A 16,105-nucleotide genomic window follows, 5' to 3' on the forward strand; every position below is an offset into this window, starting at 1 on the left:
CTCTCTGTGCTGTGCCTGGAGCAGTAGGATTTTGATCACAACGCCCCCCCAGAAAACAGCCAATAAGCGAATAAGCGCCCCACGTGGGGGCGAAAGGGGGAGGACGATCGTGACAATGACGTACACATCTGCGCCAGAGCCATTGGTCTGCGCTACGTTGTTGTTGAGTAACTGCCGGCGATTGGGTGAGAGGTGTCCAATAATTTCAAACCATAACTGAGTGCAAACTTCCTGCTTCTTGCAATCGCTTCAGAGCAAACAAATGCCAGACCATAAATACGAAATGAAATGGTATTATTATGGGATGGTCAGGACCAGGCTAGCATCTGTGTACAAAACAATAAAGTTTCCCTGCTGTCAACCTAGCCACATCAACTTTTGGGAGACTTTCAGTAGCGCTTTTGCGAGATATTGAATTAATCTTTTGTTGTCAAAGATGTCTTGCGACGTCACCACAAGGCAACAAGCACTTTGGTAGGACGGGAGTTAGGATGGGAAAGAACCCCTACTCCGACTTGCCACTGATAGGTTCATTGCAATACCTGGCCAACTCCCTTCCTAAGGGCCAGGTAACTATTGGAAAGTAGTGTCTTCTATGTAATAGCAGCCTTGGTGTGGCTGACAAGACACGTTTGTAGAATGTGAACAGATCATGTATCTGTCAAGATTTTCATTCACCCAAGTCATCTTGGTGAAAAGAGTTCAGATATAGGCATCTGGACTTCTCTTTATGGCTTGAAAAGGCTTTGATCAAACAAAAAATTTTCAAGCTACAAAGAGAAGTCGAGTTGCTCACAACTTAACTCTTCGGACTAACATACAGTAGATAATGCATTGCATTCAAATACAAAGGAAAGAGGATGTGCCTCCAATATGAATGTATTTAGTGACCATAAATTTTAACATTGGATTGGAGAGAGAGGATGTTTGCAGCTAGACAGAAAGCAGAGAACCCAATGGCAAGTTCATAGTGTACAAGCAGAGACAAACCTTGGTACAAGCACATGAACTGATGTACTGGTTAAAGTGAGAAATTAAAGGGGGGGGGGGGTATGGACGGACTTAAGGTCAGTTGTCATCATGGATGAAGAGAGTGGAAAAGACGTTGAGAAGCAACCAAAACAATTTGGAATGGATGGAGAAAAGTGTTGTACATAGAGTATGCCTGACACAGGACATGGAGTAAGTTATTGTGAATTGTGCTTTATGGGGCATTCCAGACCTGCATTATTTCAGCTCCCACTTCACAAGTTCCAGGCAGTTTAAGTGGAAGTTCTACAACCATAGCGACTGCTGCGCCTTAACTTACTTCGGTGAGGTGTTTTGATGTGAGCCAAAGACCTCAAATAATGATTATTTGTACCGTACGTGACATTCATGTTGGCCCAATTTCACAACATAATATGAAGAGGGTGTTGAGTTAAAACTGATGTGTCTAAAACAGCTGCTCACAAGATAAATTAAGTTTTTCTTATTTGTTGACATTCTACATAACGGCTCAATGGAGGCCGCCATTATCCTTTGACTTCGATTTGCAATTTGTTGATGGGAGAGTACAGCTGTACAGAGTTTGGATTGGTTTTGGAATGCACCACTGGGCTGTGAAGACCATTGGTGACCAGTGGTTATTTAGAGCCTGTGTAATTATTACACTGGACCTTTGAGGAATTGTATTTCACATACAACAACGTTTAATATATCGACATATTGACAATACTTTCAAAATGTCAACTAGATAGATGACTCCCAAAATACAGTTTATGTAAAGCACAGAAGATGTGAACTGGTGAGGAGAAATTGATGTATACCAATCTTTTGATTTGGATTGGATTTAGACCAGAAGTGATCATCTTAATTGCAAAGGTAGTACTGCAAGAGTCAGACAACACATTGACTGAAAAGAAAGGCCATTTTCAAAATGTAAAAAGCCAGGCTTGTGTGTTCCACTTGTAAGTATAATATTGCCACCATTCACATGAAAACATGTGAAATGAACCACTTCAAAGTTTTACCCTGAACAAAATGTACAGGTTTACTTGACTTTACTTGAAGCCGGTGACATCCGCGTGACATAACTGCCATTCGCGTTTCATAACAGTGTAGTAACGTAGTCATGCACGTGTCATAAAAATTGTCAATGTTGTAAAGATTTTATGACTGTCATTACTATAAGTAACATTTGGTTATGGTGAAGACAGCCTCAGCAATGTCAACTTTTCATAACCATAAAAAAGGCATGTCATTGACATCATGTTGACTCATTCATGACTGTCATGACACTGTTTTGACACTATCATGATTCATGACACTGTTATGTCATACGTATGACGTCAGCACCAAGTAAGGTGTAACCAAAATGTCACATAATGTACAAATGGGCTTGTAGCGTATTGCCTTAAAGGTGACTTTAGGGCTCACATGTTAGCCACTAATGCCTAACAGCTGTTTGTGTAAGTGACTTACAAGACATGTTTCAAGGACCTTATCAATAATAAGGGCCTTATTGACAGTGAGATAGCAATTTGGGAATACACGCCTAACAGATGTTGTTTGCTTAAATGTAGTTGGGGAGGAGCCGGAGGAGTGATTGACAACTGCCTTCCTATTCCCACCTTCTCAGAGATTTAATCCCTCCTACCCATGTGGCACCTACTGTATGTAAGTCTCCACCTCTTCTGGTTGATTCATGGGACCTGATCAAACCTATTTTCCAACCCACATCGCCTTTCCCCCAGATCAGACATATGCTACACCTCAGAATTAATCATAAGTTAACCAATGATGTGGTTGTCTGCCCCACTTGGCAAGCAATTTGTGAGTTGTGTGTGTGCAAATATATGTAATTATTTTGGACTACAAAAGAGAAATTGCATGTCTGACGTACAGCCACTTTGGCTGCGGTGCAGCAGTAGGGTTGGCTGCACACCATCAGCCTTTGTTTCACATCAAATACATGAGGCATACATTGTAGTCTGTTGCCCAGTCTTGCACAAAAACTAAAATAATGAGTCTTTCCTGACCAAAATGAGTAGTCTTACGATGCCAATCCAAATCTTTAAAATTTGCTCTTATATCATATCATATATGAGATACAGAGCATGTATCAAACGGAATTAGTTTGACTCGTCCCGTTCAATTCCATTGAAAAACATGCGAGTTAAGCCCCCATAGTCCGAAAGTAGAAGGGCATGACCATAGAGGTAGAAAATAACACTAGAGAGGACACAGCAATTTGCGACAGCACTGGGAAATGGCAGCTGGAGCTTCCCAACTTCCGTAGGTAGTGTAGGCAATGCAAGTCAATGGAGAACACGCCCACCCCTGTCAAGAAATTGACTAAAACTGTGTAAATATGAAGTAACACTTTAATCAAAGACCAGATTTGAAATGTCAGGCTAAATATTTACTTAAATCATATGAGTCGATAAAATACATTTAAAAATCAAATCATATATTTTATGAACATAGTTGGCAACACACTTCAACTATTGTCCTTGTATAGTGTGATGATGGACATCACACGATTAAGCCATTTTTGACAGAGGTGAGCCTCGTTCTCCGTTAATTTCCATTTCTCTGATCTACCTACAGATAATGGCTGCTACAGATTGCCGTAAAAGGGGGGGCGGGGTCCTCTCTAGTGTTATTTTCTACCTCTATGGGCATGACTTAGGTGCCCCCCTCCCCTTACCCCAATCACCCCACTCTTACACAAAGGCTCTTAACGTACGGGAATCTTCAGCCGGTGAAAGTTCTATATAATTCTGGGCACCATTCAATAAAATGTGGAATTTTAGAATCTTGCATTGTTATAGCACACATTTTATAGAATGTTCAAAAACCCACACTCAAAAAAAATTAATTGTCCCACCTACTCCCCGAAGTCCTCCATTTTACTAGTGGTCTCACTCTACCATCCCTCTATTACTAACAGAGGGATGTAAGCATAATCTCAGCTTCCAGCATCCCAGAACTGAGACCAGTTACCATATGCCAAAAAATGCTTTACTGTCCACCAAGCACTCAGGGGGTGAACTAATGAAATGATTGATTTTGCCTAACACCTGTCTTATAAGTCATTTACCGTATACAGACATTTAGGCATTTGTTTGTGGCTAACACGTGAACCTTAAAACAAAGTGTTCCTGCCCATTCACAAATGTTATCTTTTTTTTTACACTTACCACAACCATCAATTTATACATTTTCACCCCATGCCCGCCATTTTGGATTAACAGTCATAGACATCTTTGGCTGTAAAATGTACTCAACTTTGGGTAACACTTTACTTGACGCCGGTGTCATAAGCATGTCATTACAGTGTCATGACACAGTCATAGATAAGTCATAAACATTATGTCCATGTCATAAACATTTTATGACTGTTGGCCTTAAGTGACATTCGGTTATGGCAAAGACAACCTTTGCCATAACCGAATGTCACTTAAGGCCAACAGTCATAAAATGTTTATGACATGGACATAATGTTTATGACACATGCATAACTGTGCCATGACACTATTATGACACTGTAATGACATGCTTATGACACCGGTGTCAATTAAAGTGTTACCCAAGTTGAGTAAATTTTACAGCCAAAGATGTGATTTGGACCAGTAAATAAAGTTGTATTACTCATTCATTCATGAAAGGGTCATTGCTTCTTTCCAAAATGTATGCTGCCATTCAGAAAGTTTAATCTTTTCATGACTAAGTAAATTAAATCTGACTAAAATAGGTTTTGCCATCAAAAGATGTTTATGACTTGTAGTTCAAAATGGCGGATTTGCAAGTAGAAGATTAACCTATTTATTCATGAAAAGTGTATATTTCAAAGCTATAATGAAGACTTACAAATTGATGGTGTTTGCAAATATTCTTTAAAAAAATGTAAAGGGGCAGGATGAATTCGGGAAATAAACCACCAAATAAAGTGCACACTTAATCACTAATCTTTGTCCATTATTTCCCACTGGATTTGTACTGTGGTGTGGTAATTTTTCATACTGAACCCTGCTTCTCTGTTATAGTGCCTTATTTTTATCCAACAATATAAACACACCAACCTTAAGAAGTTTGCAAAAGCAAGTAACATGATGATGTTTATGCCATGTATTTTACATTTACTGACTGTACAGTAGTTTGGATTCATCACACTTAAAGGCCTCATCTTTTATTGTCAGAGTTTATTATCAGGGTTGTGCAAAATCCAAAATTTGCACACATACTATAATAGGAACTAGGGATGTCCAGTAATATCGGCCCACCGATATTATCGGTCCGATATTAGCATAAAAAAATAATATTTGTACATATAATAAATATAATAAAACCGATAAAATAATGCTTGAATTACACCCAAATAGTGCTGTATATATGGGCCTATGCACACTATTCCTCTACATTAAGTTGAAGTATTTTTCTATTTTACACAGACCATGTTAACATTTGGAAAGCCTTGTTGCATTCGAGAATTCATCCAGTGGGGCATCACAATAAAATTAAGCATGTTGTGTTAATTCCACAACAGGAGATATGTGATCTTGTCTAAAATGAGTTTTGAGGGAAAAATAACCCATATATCGGCATAGGTATCGACTGATATCGGAATCAAAAATTGAGAGTTGTAAATATCGGTATATCAGATATCGCCAAAAAAAGCCGATATCAGACATCCGTAATAAGAACTGATTACGTTTTGGAGGCCACCGCTTTGCAGATCTCTGACTTTTTACTTGCACAGTAACTATTAAACCGGCGGACGACTGTAAACTAAACTAAACAAACCCTAGTGGCAGATTTATACTTTTTTGCATGGTGGACAGGTCTTAGGGTGCACCCTATGGGTTTACCATGCCTGAGCCAGAGCCATGGAGGTAAGAGCTAGGCTAATGCCATTGACTCCTGTGTTCCATTTTTACACAAAGATGGTGGCTCATAGAGCCTTTGACACACAGATTACCATTGGCATAGTTCCAAAATAGTTCCAGGAAATGAGCATGAAACACAGAAAGTGCATTAAAAGTAAATACAATTAACCTTTGCTTGTTATGTAGTGGTTCTGTGCTAGTCTCTAACGAAAAGAAAGTCGCTGCGTAAAATTATTTGAATCTACGTGAATCATGTCACCAGACGACTTCCTGTACCTGGTTGTCACAGCTCTGAATTCCATGGCTCTGGCCTAAACCATCCTCCAATCACAACACTAAGTGCAGCAAGCTTTTTATTGGTTGGAGTAGTTGGGATGGTCTTAAAACAGTGATGACATGGCTCTGCATACACTTACATGTGTAGTACACATACACCTATAAGTCCTACCTTTAATTCCTCATAGGCTCAAAGATACAAGGATGTTTATTTGTCATATACATAGAGACACTTTCGTGCCACATGTAATGAAATGAATGGCCAGTGCAAAATAAGTGTGCAGAAGAAATGTGTGTGTGCGTGTGTGCGTGTGTGTGTGTGTGTGTGTGTGTGTGTGTGTGTGTGTGTGTGTGTGTGTGTGTGTGTGTGTGTGTGTGTGTGATGGCGTTCCATTTCCCTCTTCAATTGAACATAAAAAATCATGCTTTGATCTGTCCTGTTCTTCATTCTGTGCACTGGGCAGCCAGCCCAATATAGTGACGGCTCGTTGTACGTAGAAGACGGTGAGTGCTAATGTCAAACCCTCACACACACAGGCCTAGAAGTTTCTGCACAGGTATCATATGACAGGAGCTGGAGTGTCTGCCCTTCGCGGGGTATATACTGCCAAGAGCCGCCTGGTTCTGTCTCTTAGCCCTCTCAGCTCTAGTAGACAGAGGAAGGTGGCTGTCGGAGATCTTCAGGAGATCTTCAGACCTTTGTGTCTCTGAAGGAGGAACGGACAACACCGTCGTCATCATCATACATATCACTCTGTGAATTGTGACTGAGCCAGGTAGTAAGCTCTTTTAAAATCATGTATAACTTTCTGATTTTCTCGTGTGACTTTTTTTTCCTTTTGTGTCAGGATGTTGATGTGGTTCACCTTCACCCAAAACTACTAGAATAAAAAGACAGAATAAATTGGAATAATTACCCAGAAATTAGAAGCCAAGGAAATTAAACATGATCATGAACTTGATCTTGAACTTGAACTCCATTTATAGTTTTCTAGTCCCATATGTCTGCACACACTTCACATTCGTGGTCTTACTGCTTTAACAGTAAATTATCTTTAAATTCCCTGGAAAGGTTTGTCAGCCTAACACAAAATTGTCTCTGGCTTGGAGGTTAAAGGAAGAATCATGAGATTGTGATCTGATCACTTCTAGACAGACTAGCCTACAGTAACTTTTTTCATTCCACAGGTGTGGGTTACCCCTAGGGCCAGATATTTAAATCAGAAATATTTCCTAACATGACACAGTAGTTCTTTTTTTATGAAAAACTAAAGTATTTGTGGGAAAAAGGCTGAATATTAATCATAAATCTTATCATGAGCAGAATCGTGTGGTGATTGACACGATACAGCTGTCGGAAAGTATCCGTGTGGCTGCAGTGGTGGCAGGATACGCTACCGTAAATATATCCCACCCAGACCGATAGAGGCACATGTCTGTTTTTAGTGCCATGCACCCCTTTCCCTGGTATGTTGTCAGTCAGCTACTTCTGAAATCTAAGAGGTACAGAGAGTCATGTGTAATGTATGTACTCGCTTACTGTACAGCATATTCAGTAGTGATGTACCATGTCATATTGTAGGCCCTATCAGTATGATTATATTACATATTTGCCACTGAAAATGCCTTATGGTCAGTTACATAATGCGCTAATGGCCAGTGGCTGCACATAACGGCCAGAGCTGTTCATAATGGAAATGAGTGTGACATTTGCTTACTGTACCATTGAATATGCCACACAGGGTTAAGTGCATGTCATGCACAATATGAGTTTGGCCTACAAAGACTTTCCAATTTCCATGTTTTGATTATGGCCCGCTGTGAATTTGAGTTTGACACACCCCTGCACTACCCCTACGTTAATGTCTCTGGTATTCTTTCTGTCATTTGTTTCATACAAAATGGCTAAAGGCCCAGCTGTAGATTATTGGTTTTAGCAGCAATTACTTAAATTCATCACTGAGCATGAAGTGCATTTAATGCGTGTACAGGTTCAGTTTGGACTGCGATTTTGTTCCACATTTTCTTCCACTGTGAATTTCAATTCAACGCCTCTGCCCTAATGTCTGTTGTGTCTAAAGGGCCTTGTTTACATCTCAGAGACATTTAGTGCAGAACTAACTCAATTTAATTTAGAATAAAACTTAAATTCCGATATGAAACCATCATGTAAACACTTTTCGGAAGTAGCCCTAAATAAAAATGTGATGTAAACTCGACTTCAACAATTTAATTCTGAATTATTAATTTGTAATTAATAACATCATGTAAACGAGGCCAATGTCTCTTGTATTTTTTTGTTTGTTTTGTTTGTTTCAGATACAGAATGTCTAAAGGGCCAGCAGTAGGTATCGATCTTGGTACCACCTACTCCTGCGTTGGCATCTTCCAACATGGCAAAGTGGAGATCATTGCAAATGACCAGGGCAACAGGACCACGCCCAGCTACGTGGCCTTCACCGACACAGAGAGGCTGATCGGAGATGCCGCAAAGAACCAAGTGGCCATGAACCCCAGCAACACGGTGTTTGGTAAGACCAGAACCCCCATCCAAAAAGAAATGTATGAAACATACAAAATGATTCATATATGAAACAATATAGCAGTGGTTCTTCCCATTTGGGGCAGCATGAATTTCGGAAAGAAACTTCTAAAAATATTACACATTGCACCTTTAAGGAGATCTCCAAAGCCATGTTATGTATTTAATCAAAGTGAAGAACATAAAATGGCAACAAAGGGGGACACAAACCGAATGAAATGCTAGAATGCTCTGTGCATGATGTGGGGTTTTCTCCTGCGTTATTTTTTCTTTATTAATTCTGAGTTTCTAAGGAAAGAAGTTAAGTGTTGGGAAAAGGGTGCAAAAAGCATACAGTTTTCATACCCAACTGCAATTCAATATGAAGCACAAGCAAGCATGAAATAGCCACTAGTGGCCAGATTTACAGTACTTTGTATTGCAATTCATCTGCCATACAGTAACTGAATTGCCATCTAGTTGTAGTGAACTGAACATACCACAAATACTGTACACATCATCACATCGTTAAAAAACATCATTGGGTTGCACTTTACTTGACGCTGTCATCATACGTATGACATAACAGTGTCAATATAGTGTCAAAACAGTGTCATGACAGTCATGGACAAATCAAAAAGATTATGTCATGTTTATGCTTATAACAAGTTGACATTGTTTGTCATTTTCACACAATTAGAAAGTCACAAAATGTTTGAAATTGACCTAATGTTTATGACACATGCAATATTTATGCACACTGCGTTACAACATGGTTATGACACTGTTATGTCATATGTAAGACACCCATTTAGGGCAGTCATGGGTGAGCGGTTAGGGCGTCAGACTTGCATCCCAGAGGTTGCCGGTTCGACTCCCGACCCGCCAGGTTGGTGGGGGGAGTAATCAACCAGTGCTCTCCCCCATCCTCCTCCATGACTGAGGTACCCTGAGCATGGTACCGTCCCACCGCACTGCTCCCCATGGGGCGCCACTGAGGGCTGCCCCCTTGCACGGGTGAGGCATAAATGCAATTTCGTTGTGTGCAGTGTGCAGTGTTCACTTGTGTGCTGTGGAGTGCTGTGTCACAATGACAATGGGAGTTGGAGTTTCCCAATGGGCTTTCACTTTTCACTTTCACATCGGCGTCAAGTAAAGCGTTACCCTTCATTGTGTTATTCATCAATGCCCCTTCCCCCTTTTCGATCACGCAGATGCTAAGCGCCTCATCGGCCGCAAGTTTGACGATGCGGTCGTCCAATCGGACATGAAGCACTGGCCGTTCAAGGTGGTGAGCGACGGAGGCAAGCCCAAGGTGGAGGTGGAGTACAAGGGGGAGGTCAAGACCTTCTACCCCGAGGAGGTCTCGTCCATGGTGCTCACCAAGATGAAGGAGATCTCCGAAGCCTACCTTGGCAAGGTAACTCACTACCAGGGGTGAAAGTAGACTGGTGCGTACAGGTGTGTAGCACCAGTATAAAATGTGCAGCTGGTGTGCAGTGCTGGTCAGAGAATAGGGTTAATGCTGTCCACTGGAAAAAAGTAAGGTCTACTGTTTAACCGCCAGTCAGGTGATGTTACTTCTAGTTTGAAGCTAGTAATTAGCATTGAATGGTATCATTTTTAAAAATCTTTTACAATCAGCTCTTACAGAGCATTGCCATTGCTTTTAAATATGATACCCATGTGACCACTTTCTTAACCACTTTTTTATTATTTAGTCAGTGTTTAATCTTAGGACCTACATGTACACTACTGTACAGTATGTGAGTCTTGTCTTCTTGCAGTCTTTGTCTTTAGTTGTACTTGGTTGTACTGTCAATTGTGTTTGTGATTTTCTTGTATCATTTTTTTAACCTTAGTTGTAAATTGCATGTTTAGTTACATCACATATCTAACTATTTCATGTGGTTTTGTAGTTTGATTTCTGACTGCACTTGTTTTTATTGTGTAGTCTTAAGTGACCAATGTCTGGTATTATTCCTATGTACATTGATGTGAATAAATTGGTGCAAAATTAATTTCTACCACTTTATGTTTTGTACAGACTGTCAGTCCGTCAGACAAAATTCATTATAAGAAGGAAAATCCCTTTTTTTCAACCAATAAAATCCACATGTCGTTTCAAGTATAAAACAAGTGATCCGTTTTTGTGTTGTTCACTTTCAGACGATGACCAATGCAGTCATCACCGTGCCTGCTTACTTCAATGACTCTCAGAGACAAGCCACAAAGGATGCAGGCCTCATCGCAGGCCTCAATGTCCTTCGAATCATCAATGAGCCCACTGCTGCTGCCATTGCTTATGGTTTGGACAAAAAGGTGTTGTCTATTTTTTTGTTTATTTGTTTTTTGAGTCCTTTTATAAACTTGGATGCAGGAGTACAGGGGACACTGTGGCGCAACGCGCTATGGGGAGCCAGGTTCAAGTCTGGCCTGGGTCATGTCCTAACCCTGCTCCCATCTCTCTTTCCCCACTCACTTCCTGTCTTCCTGTTCTTATCAATAAAGACACAAAAGCGTATTATTATTATTATTATTATTATTATTATTATTATTATTATTATTATTATTAAAGGGTTACAACATCTGACATCTACAGGTAATTTTTCACATTGGCTTTTGTTGCAGATGGAATTGCCGTTGACCCAATCCGCTGTTCGCTTAAAAAATAAAAAATAAATTTACATCATAACAGCATTGCTATGACTTAAAAAGAGACTATTAATTAAGACTTGGTCGTTACCATTTTGATAACAAGCTTATACTGTAAGCTTCTCATGAAACGGTGAATGTCAATCACACTCTTCTCTGAAATAGGTTGGAGGTGAACGCAATGTTCTGATTTTTGACCTGGGCGGCGGTACCTTTGATGTCTCCATCCTCACCATTGAAGACGGCATTTTCGAGGTCAAATCCACCGCCGGAGACACACATCTCGGCGGAGAGGACTTTGACAACCGTATGGTGAACCACTTCATCGGTGAGTTCAAGAGGAAGTTCAAGAAGGACATCACCAACAACAAGAGAGCTGTCCGACGTCTGCGCACAGCCTGCGAGCGAGCCAAGCGTACGCTGTCCTCCAGCACCCAGGCCAGCATCGAGATCGACTCGCTGTATGAGGGCGCAGACTTCTACACCTCCATCACAAGGGCACGCTTCGAGGAGCTCAACGCGGACCTCTTTCGCGGCACCTTGGAGCCCGTGGAGAAGTCTCTGCGCGACGCCAAGATGGACAAATCCCAAATCCACGACATTGTCCTCGTCGGCGGATCCACACGCATTCCAAAGATCCAGAAGCTGCTGCAGGACTTCTTCAACGGCCGCGACCTGAACAAGAGCATCAACCCCGATGAGGCCGTAGCCTATGGAGCCGGTGAGCTACATTACATTATTACATTGCATTGCATTACATTGCATTTGGCAGAAGCTTTGTAACCAAAGCAACTTACAATCAAGAACATAATAGCCTACAACACTTGAAGATTCAAAGTGCTCAGGAAATATCCTGAATAATAAGTGCAGATGCCAAGTACGGTTCGTTTTTTGTTATTGTTATTGTTTTATATAAGTACATTAGCACAGGGTTACACACACACACATACAACATTCCATAGAGCCTACATAAATGCCTAACTAAACTCGTCTCTTAATATAATATCCCAGTACTGAATGCTATGAACAATTAGAAAGAGAAGGAACTTTTGTCAGTAGTTCATATACATGTACAGGGAATGTAGTATTACCCTGGCTATTTTTGTTTTCGATCTACAGCTGTCCAAGCAGCTATATTGGCTGGTGACAAGTCTGAAAATGTGCAAGACCTCTTGCTTTTGGACGTGACTCCTCTATCTCTGGGCATTGAGACGGCTGGTGGGGTGATGACGGTGCTCATCAAGAGGAACACCACCATCCCCACCAAACAGACTCAAACCTTCACCACATACTCTGACAATCAGCCTGGCGTGCTGATTCAGGTATGCAACCTGTTTATTTTCCCTTTTCTGTTCTGTTTTATTATCTTAAAATGTATGTAATTCATTTATTGGACTGTGCTGCCCTAACAGCATATGGGCATACAGTAGATGAATGATGAATGGCCAGACTCTACAGGCCATGTTGTGTTTTCATGTTGTGCATTTATATGTGGTTTGTGGAGAAGTGTCATGCAAGACAAATTTCTATGCAAACAGAAACAGAGGATTTGATAAAGGTTTATCATGTCTTATCTTTATATTAAATTTGTATTAAAAAGAAGTCATCAAGTCTTATAAGTGTCTAAACCAGTGGTTTTCAACCTATTTCGTATAAATGCCCCCCTGGACCTCACCATAAACCTCCCAACACCCCCTTGACCTCATCATACGGCTGCCAACGCTCCCCTTAATAAAATGGATAATGCTTCACTATGGCAACTGTAGAGCCCCTGTTGAGAAACACTAGTCTACACTCTATACAGATGGAAGCTGTGTCTGTCTTTATTGTCCTCAGGTCTATGAGGGTGAGAGAGCGATGACAAAAGACAACAACATCTTGGGCAAGTTTGAGCTCACTGGCATACCACCTGCTCCTCGAGGCGTTCCACAAATCGAGGTGACCTTTGACATCGACGCCAATGGCATTCTCAATGTGTCTGCGGTGGACAAGAGCACAGGCAAGGAGAACAAGATCACCATCACCAATGACAAAGGTATGGATTATCCATTATGACTGCCATTATCACCAAACAAAGGTAAACAAAGCTGTTTATTAATTTAAGGCTAAAACACGATTACAAGAGACGACATGTTTCGACCACACAGGTCTTCATCAGGGCTTAGTCTCTATTCTAGACAAAGGTGTAAGTTAATGCCACACCTATAAAGTGACATCGGGGTCATGTTATCCCCTAGTGTTTTACGGGCATAAATCAGATCCATGTAATTTTTGGTTTTCAACCTCTTTTGAACTCATGCTCTTTGTGTCATCATAAGGTTGTAGAGCCCCTGTTGAGAAACAGTAATGTAGATAGTGGTTCTGATTCCAAAGCCCATGAAATAGAAACATAAAAAGGTTTGTGTGTGTTATTTTGAAAGCATGTGATGCATGGGATGTGCCATTGTCTATTTATAAAGGTACTATGTAAGAGCTATTCAATTAGAATATCATTTGGGCTATATTTCGAAACCAATAACTACATTTGGGCCGCACATTTTCAGTCATTGGTAATGACACTTTTCAAATCAGTGCAAACACATATTGAATGTTCAATGTGCAGGACAAGCAAGAGATTCACAAGAAAAATCATGGGTTGTACTGCAATGTCTACATATGGACCATGTCTGGGCCGCATGTGGCCCTCAGGCCGCCAATTGAATAGGCCTGCACTGTCTTAATTTTCAAACCCATCAGTAACCCAACCCCACCCCACACCACCACGACCCACCCACTCCCACCCTCTGCTTGTTCTAGGTCGCCTGAGCAAAGAAGATATTGAGCGCATGGTGCAGGAAGCTGACAAGTACAGATCTGAGGATGAGGCCCAGAGAGAAAAGGTGACGGCCAAGAACACGCTGGAGTCTCTCGCCTTCAACATGAAGAGCACGGTGGAGGACGAGAAGCTGGCCGACAAAATCAGCCCTGAAGACAAGAAGACCATCGTGGACAAATGCAATGAGGTCATCGCTTGGTTAGACCATAATCAGGTAACCGTGCACAATACTATCCATGGCTATTATTTGGTTAGGAACAAGTTAAAAGTGCCCAGAATGTCTCTTCCTACCCAAGCAGTTTATTAATGAAAACTTGATTTGACAATGAGTGAGCATTGTGCTCAGAGGCGTTAAGGGTGATCAAGCAATGGATGAGCTCTATGCTGATGACCTGGTGTTCACTAATTGGGGTGAATATAAAGACATTGGATATTGGGGTTTTGTAAGCTTGAGGAAGGGCAGACGGTTCGGCATTTTCTTTATTTTCTCCAACTGTGATGGCTTCATTGTTTTTGTTTTTGTTTTTTCTTTTAATCACTCAATAGACTGCCGAGAAAGACGAGTATGAACATCAGCAGAAGGAGCTGGAGAAAGTGTGTAATCCAATCATCTCCAAGCTGTACCAGGGTGCCGGAGGCATGCCAGGAGGGATGCCTGGCGGAATGCCAGGAGGCATGCCAGGCGGTGGAATGCCCGGCGGATTCCCTGGAGCTCCCGGTGGTGGAGGCTCCTCATCCGGTCCAACCATCGAAGAAGTCGACTAAAATCTGGGGATTGCATTTTTCCTTGCACATCACGATTTCTTTGCTGTACTCTCATTCTCCCGGTTGCTCTCTGGCAATTAAATCTACGAGAAACAGGCTTTAAGCTGTCACATGTTTTTTTTTCTGTTGACATACAGTTTTGTGTAGCCTGGTTATCACCAGACGGTGCGTGTGTGTAGCTCCAGAGCCCCCCGGTGGAGCGGAGCTACACACCGTCTGGTACACTGCTGTTAACATGCTGGTCTCGAGTCTAATAATAATTTGAGCATTTATTGCTTCAATATCGGCCTCACCACCAACAATTTCCTTCAAAAAGGACTGTGACTCCTCAATGCGAGCTGCCGTTGATATTGAAGTAATAAATGCTTCATAATAAATGTTTATTTTCTGACTTGAGACCAGCATGTTAACGGCAGTGTACCAGACAGTAGTGTGTGTAGCTCCGCTCCACCAGGGGGCTCCGTTTTGCTAACAACGTATTTTCCTCTTTGTGCCAAACATCTTCTACCACTAACCATTTCAATGCAGTCAATGCAAAGCAGGTTAAGCTGTATCCGGTTGGTATTTGTCTTTGGCAACACATTTATACGTACATAGCTGCCAATTTTTCTTTGCACAAAAGCCTAAAACCGGTAATCATTTAATCACTTCTGAGTTCTGACCAAGGCTGCATTCACTTAACATGACTTAAGGTGGAAAGCATCTTTGGATGGGTTTAGACACTAGGTAAGGTTGTATTGTCCAAATAGGGGACAATTTTGGCGTTGGTCTATAGTAGGCCCTATCAGACTAGGACTTGTCCTTTGGCCTCAACCTGATTTTGCCCAAAGGTTACAGTAGAGTAGAGAGTAGAGTAGAGTAGACTTTATTGTCACTATATAAATATAGCGAGATTATGTTTAGTAGCAACCCACAAATGCCCACAATATGAAAGATATATTAACAATAAATAAATAAAATCCATAAAAATCCATGTGCATCTCACAGTATCGATAGTCCTGAAGTATTGAGGGGGGGCAGGTGACGAATTGAGTTCAAGAGTCTAATGGCAGTAGGGTAAAAGCTGTCCTTCATTCTTGTAGTGCGGGCACGCAGAGTCCTAAAGCGCCTGCCAGATGGTAGCATGGTGAAGAGCCTGTGACCAGGGTGTGTGTGATCTTTAAGGATGTTTAATGCTCTGTTTGTGCAGCGTGTATGATGGGT

The 16,105-nt window shown here is 41.3% G+C and overlaps 1 protein-coding gene across 1 annotated transcript; it reads left to right on the forward strand.

Moving 5' to 3' along the window:
- The first annotated feature begins 6,760 nt into the window (after positions 1-6,760).
- On the forward strand, positions 6,761-15,000 carry hsc70 (heat shock cognate 70). Its single transcript, XM_063199807.1, has 9 exons — positions 6,761-6,922; positions 8,466-8,677; positions 9,882-10,087; positions 10,837-10,989; positions 11,488-12,043; positions 12,442-12,644; positions 13,159-13,357; positions 14,119-14,351; positions 14,684-15,000. Exons 2-9 carry the CDS (start codon positions 8,473-8,475, stop codon positions 14,900-14,902), a joined length of 1,974 nt encoding a protein of 657 aa, XP_063055877.1. The 5' UTR covers positions 6,761-6,922; positions 8,466-8,472; the 3' UTR covers positions 14,903-15,000.
- The last annotated feature ends 1,105 nt before the right edge of the window (positions 15,001-16,105 follow it).

The sequence above is a fragment of the Engraulis encrasicolus genome, chromosome 5, assembly GCF_034702125.1.
Source record: "Engraulis encrasicolus isolate BLACKSEA-1 chromosome 5, IST_EnEncr_1.0, whole genome shotgun sequence".
NCBI lineage: Eukaryota > Metazoa > Chordata > Actinopteri > Clupeiformes > Engraulidae > Engraulis > Engraulis encrasicolus.

What these genes read in the sequence shown, in the direction of transcription:
- hsc70 (XM_063199807.1), top strand. Translation starts at nt 8,473, where the DNA reads ATGTCTAAAGGGCCAGCAGTAGGTATCGATCTTGGTACCACCTACTCC. An exon ending in CCCCAGCAACACGGTGTTTG is followed by an intron (nt 8,678 to 9,881) that starts GTAAGACCAGAA and finishes TCGATCACGCAG; the next exon opens with ATGCTAAGCGCCTCATCGGC. An exon ending in CTTATGGTTTGGACAAAAAG is followed by an intron (nt 10,990 to 11,487) that starts GTGTTGTCTATT and finishes TCTCTGAAATAG; the next exon opens with GTTGGAGGTGAACGCAATGT.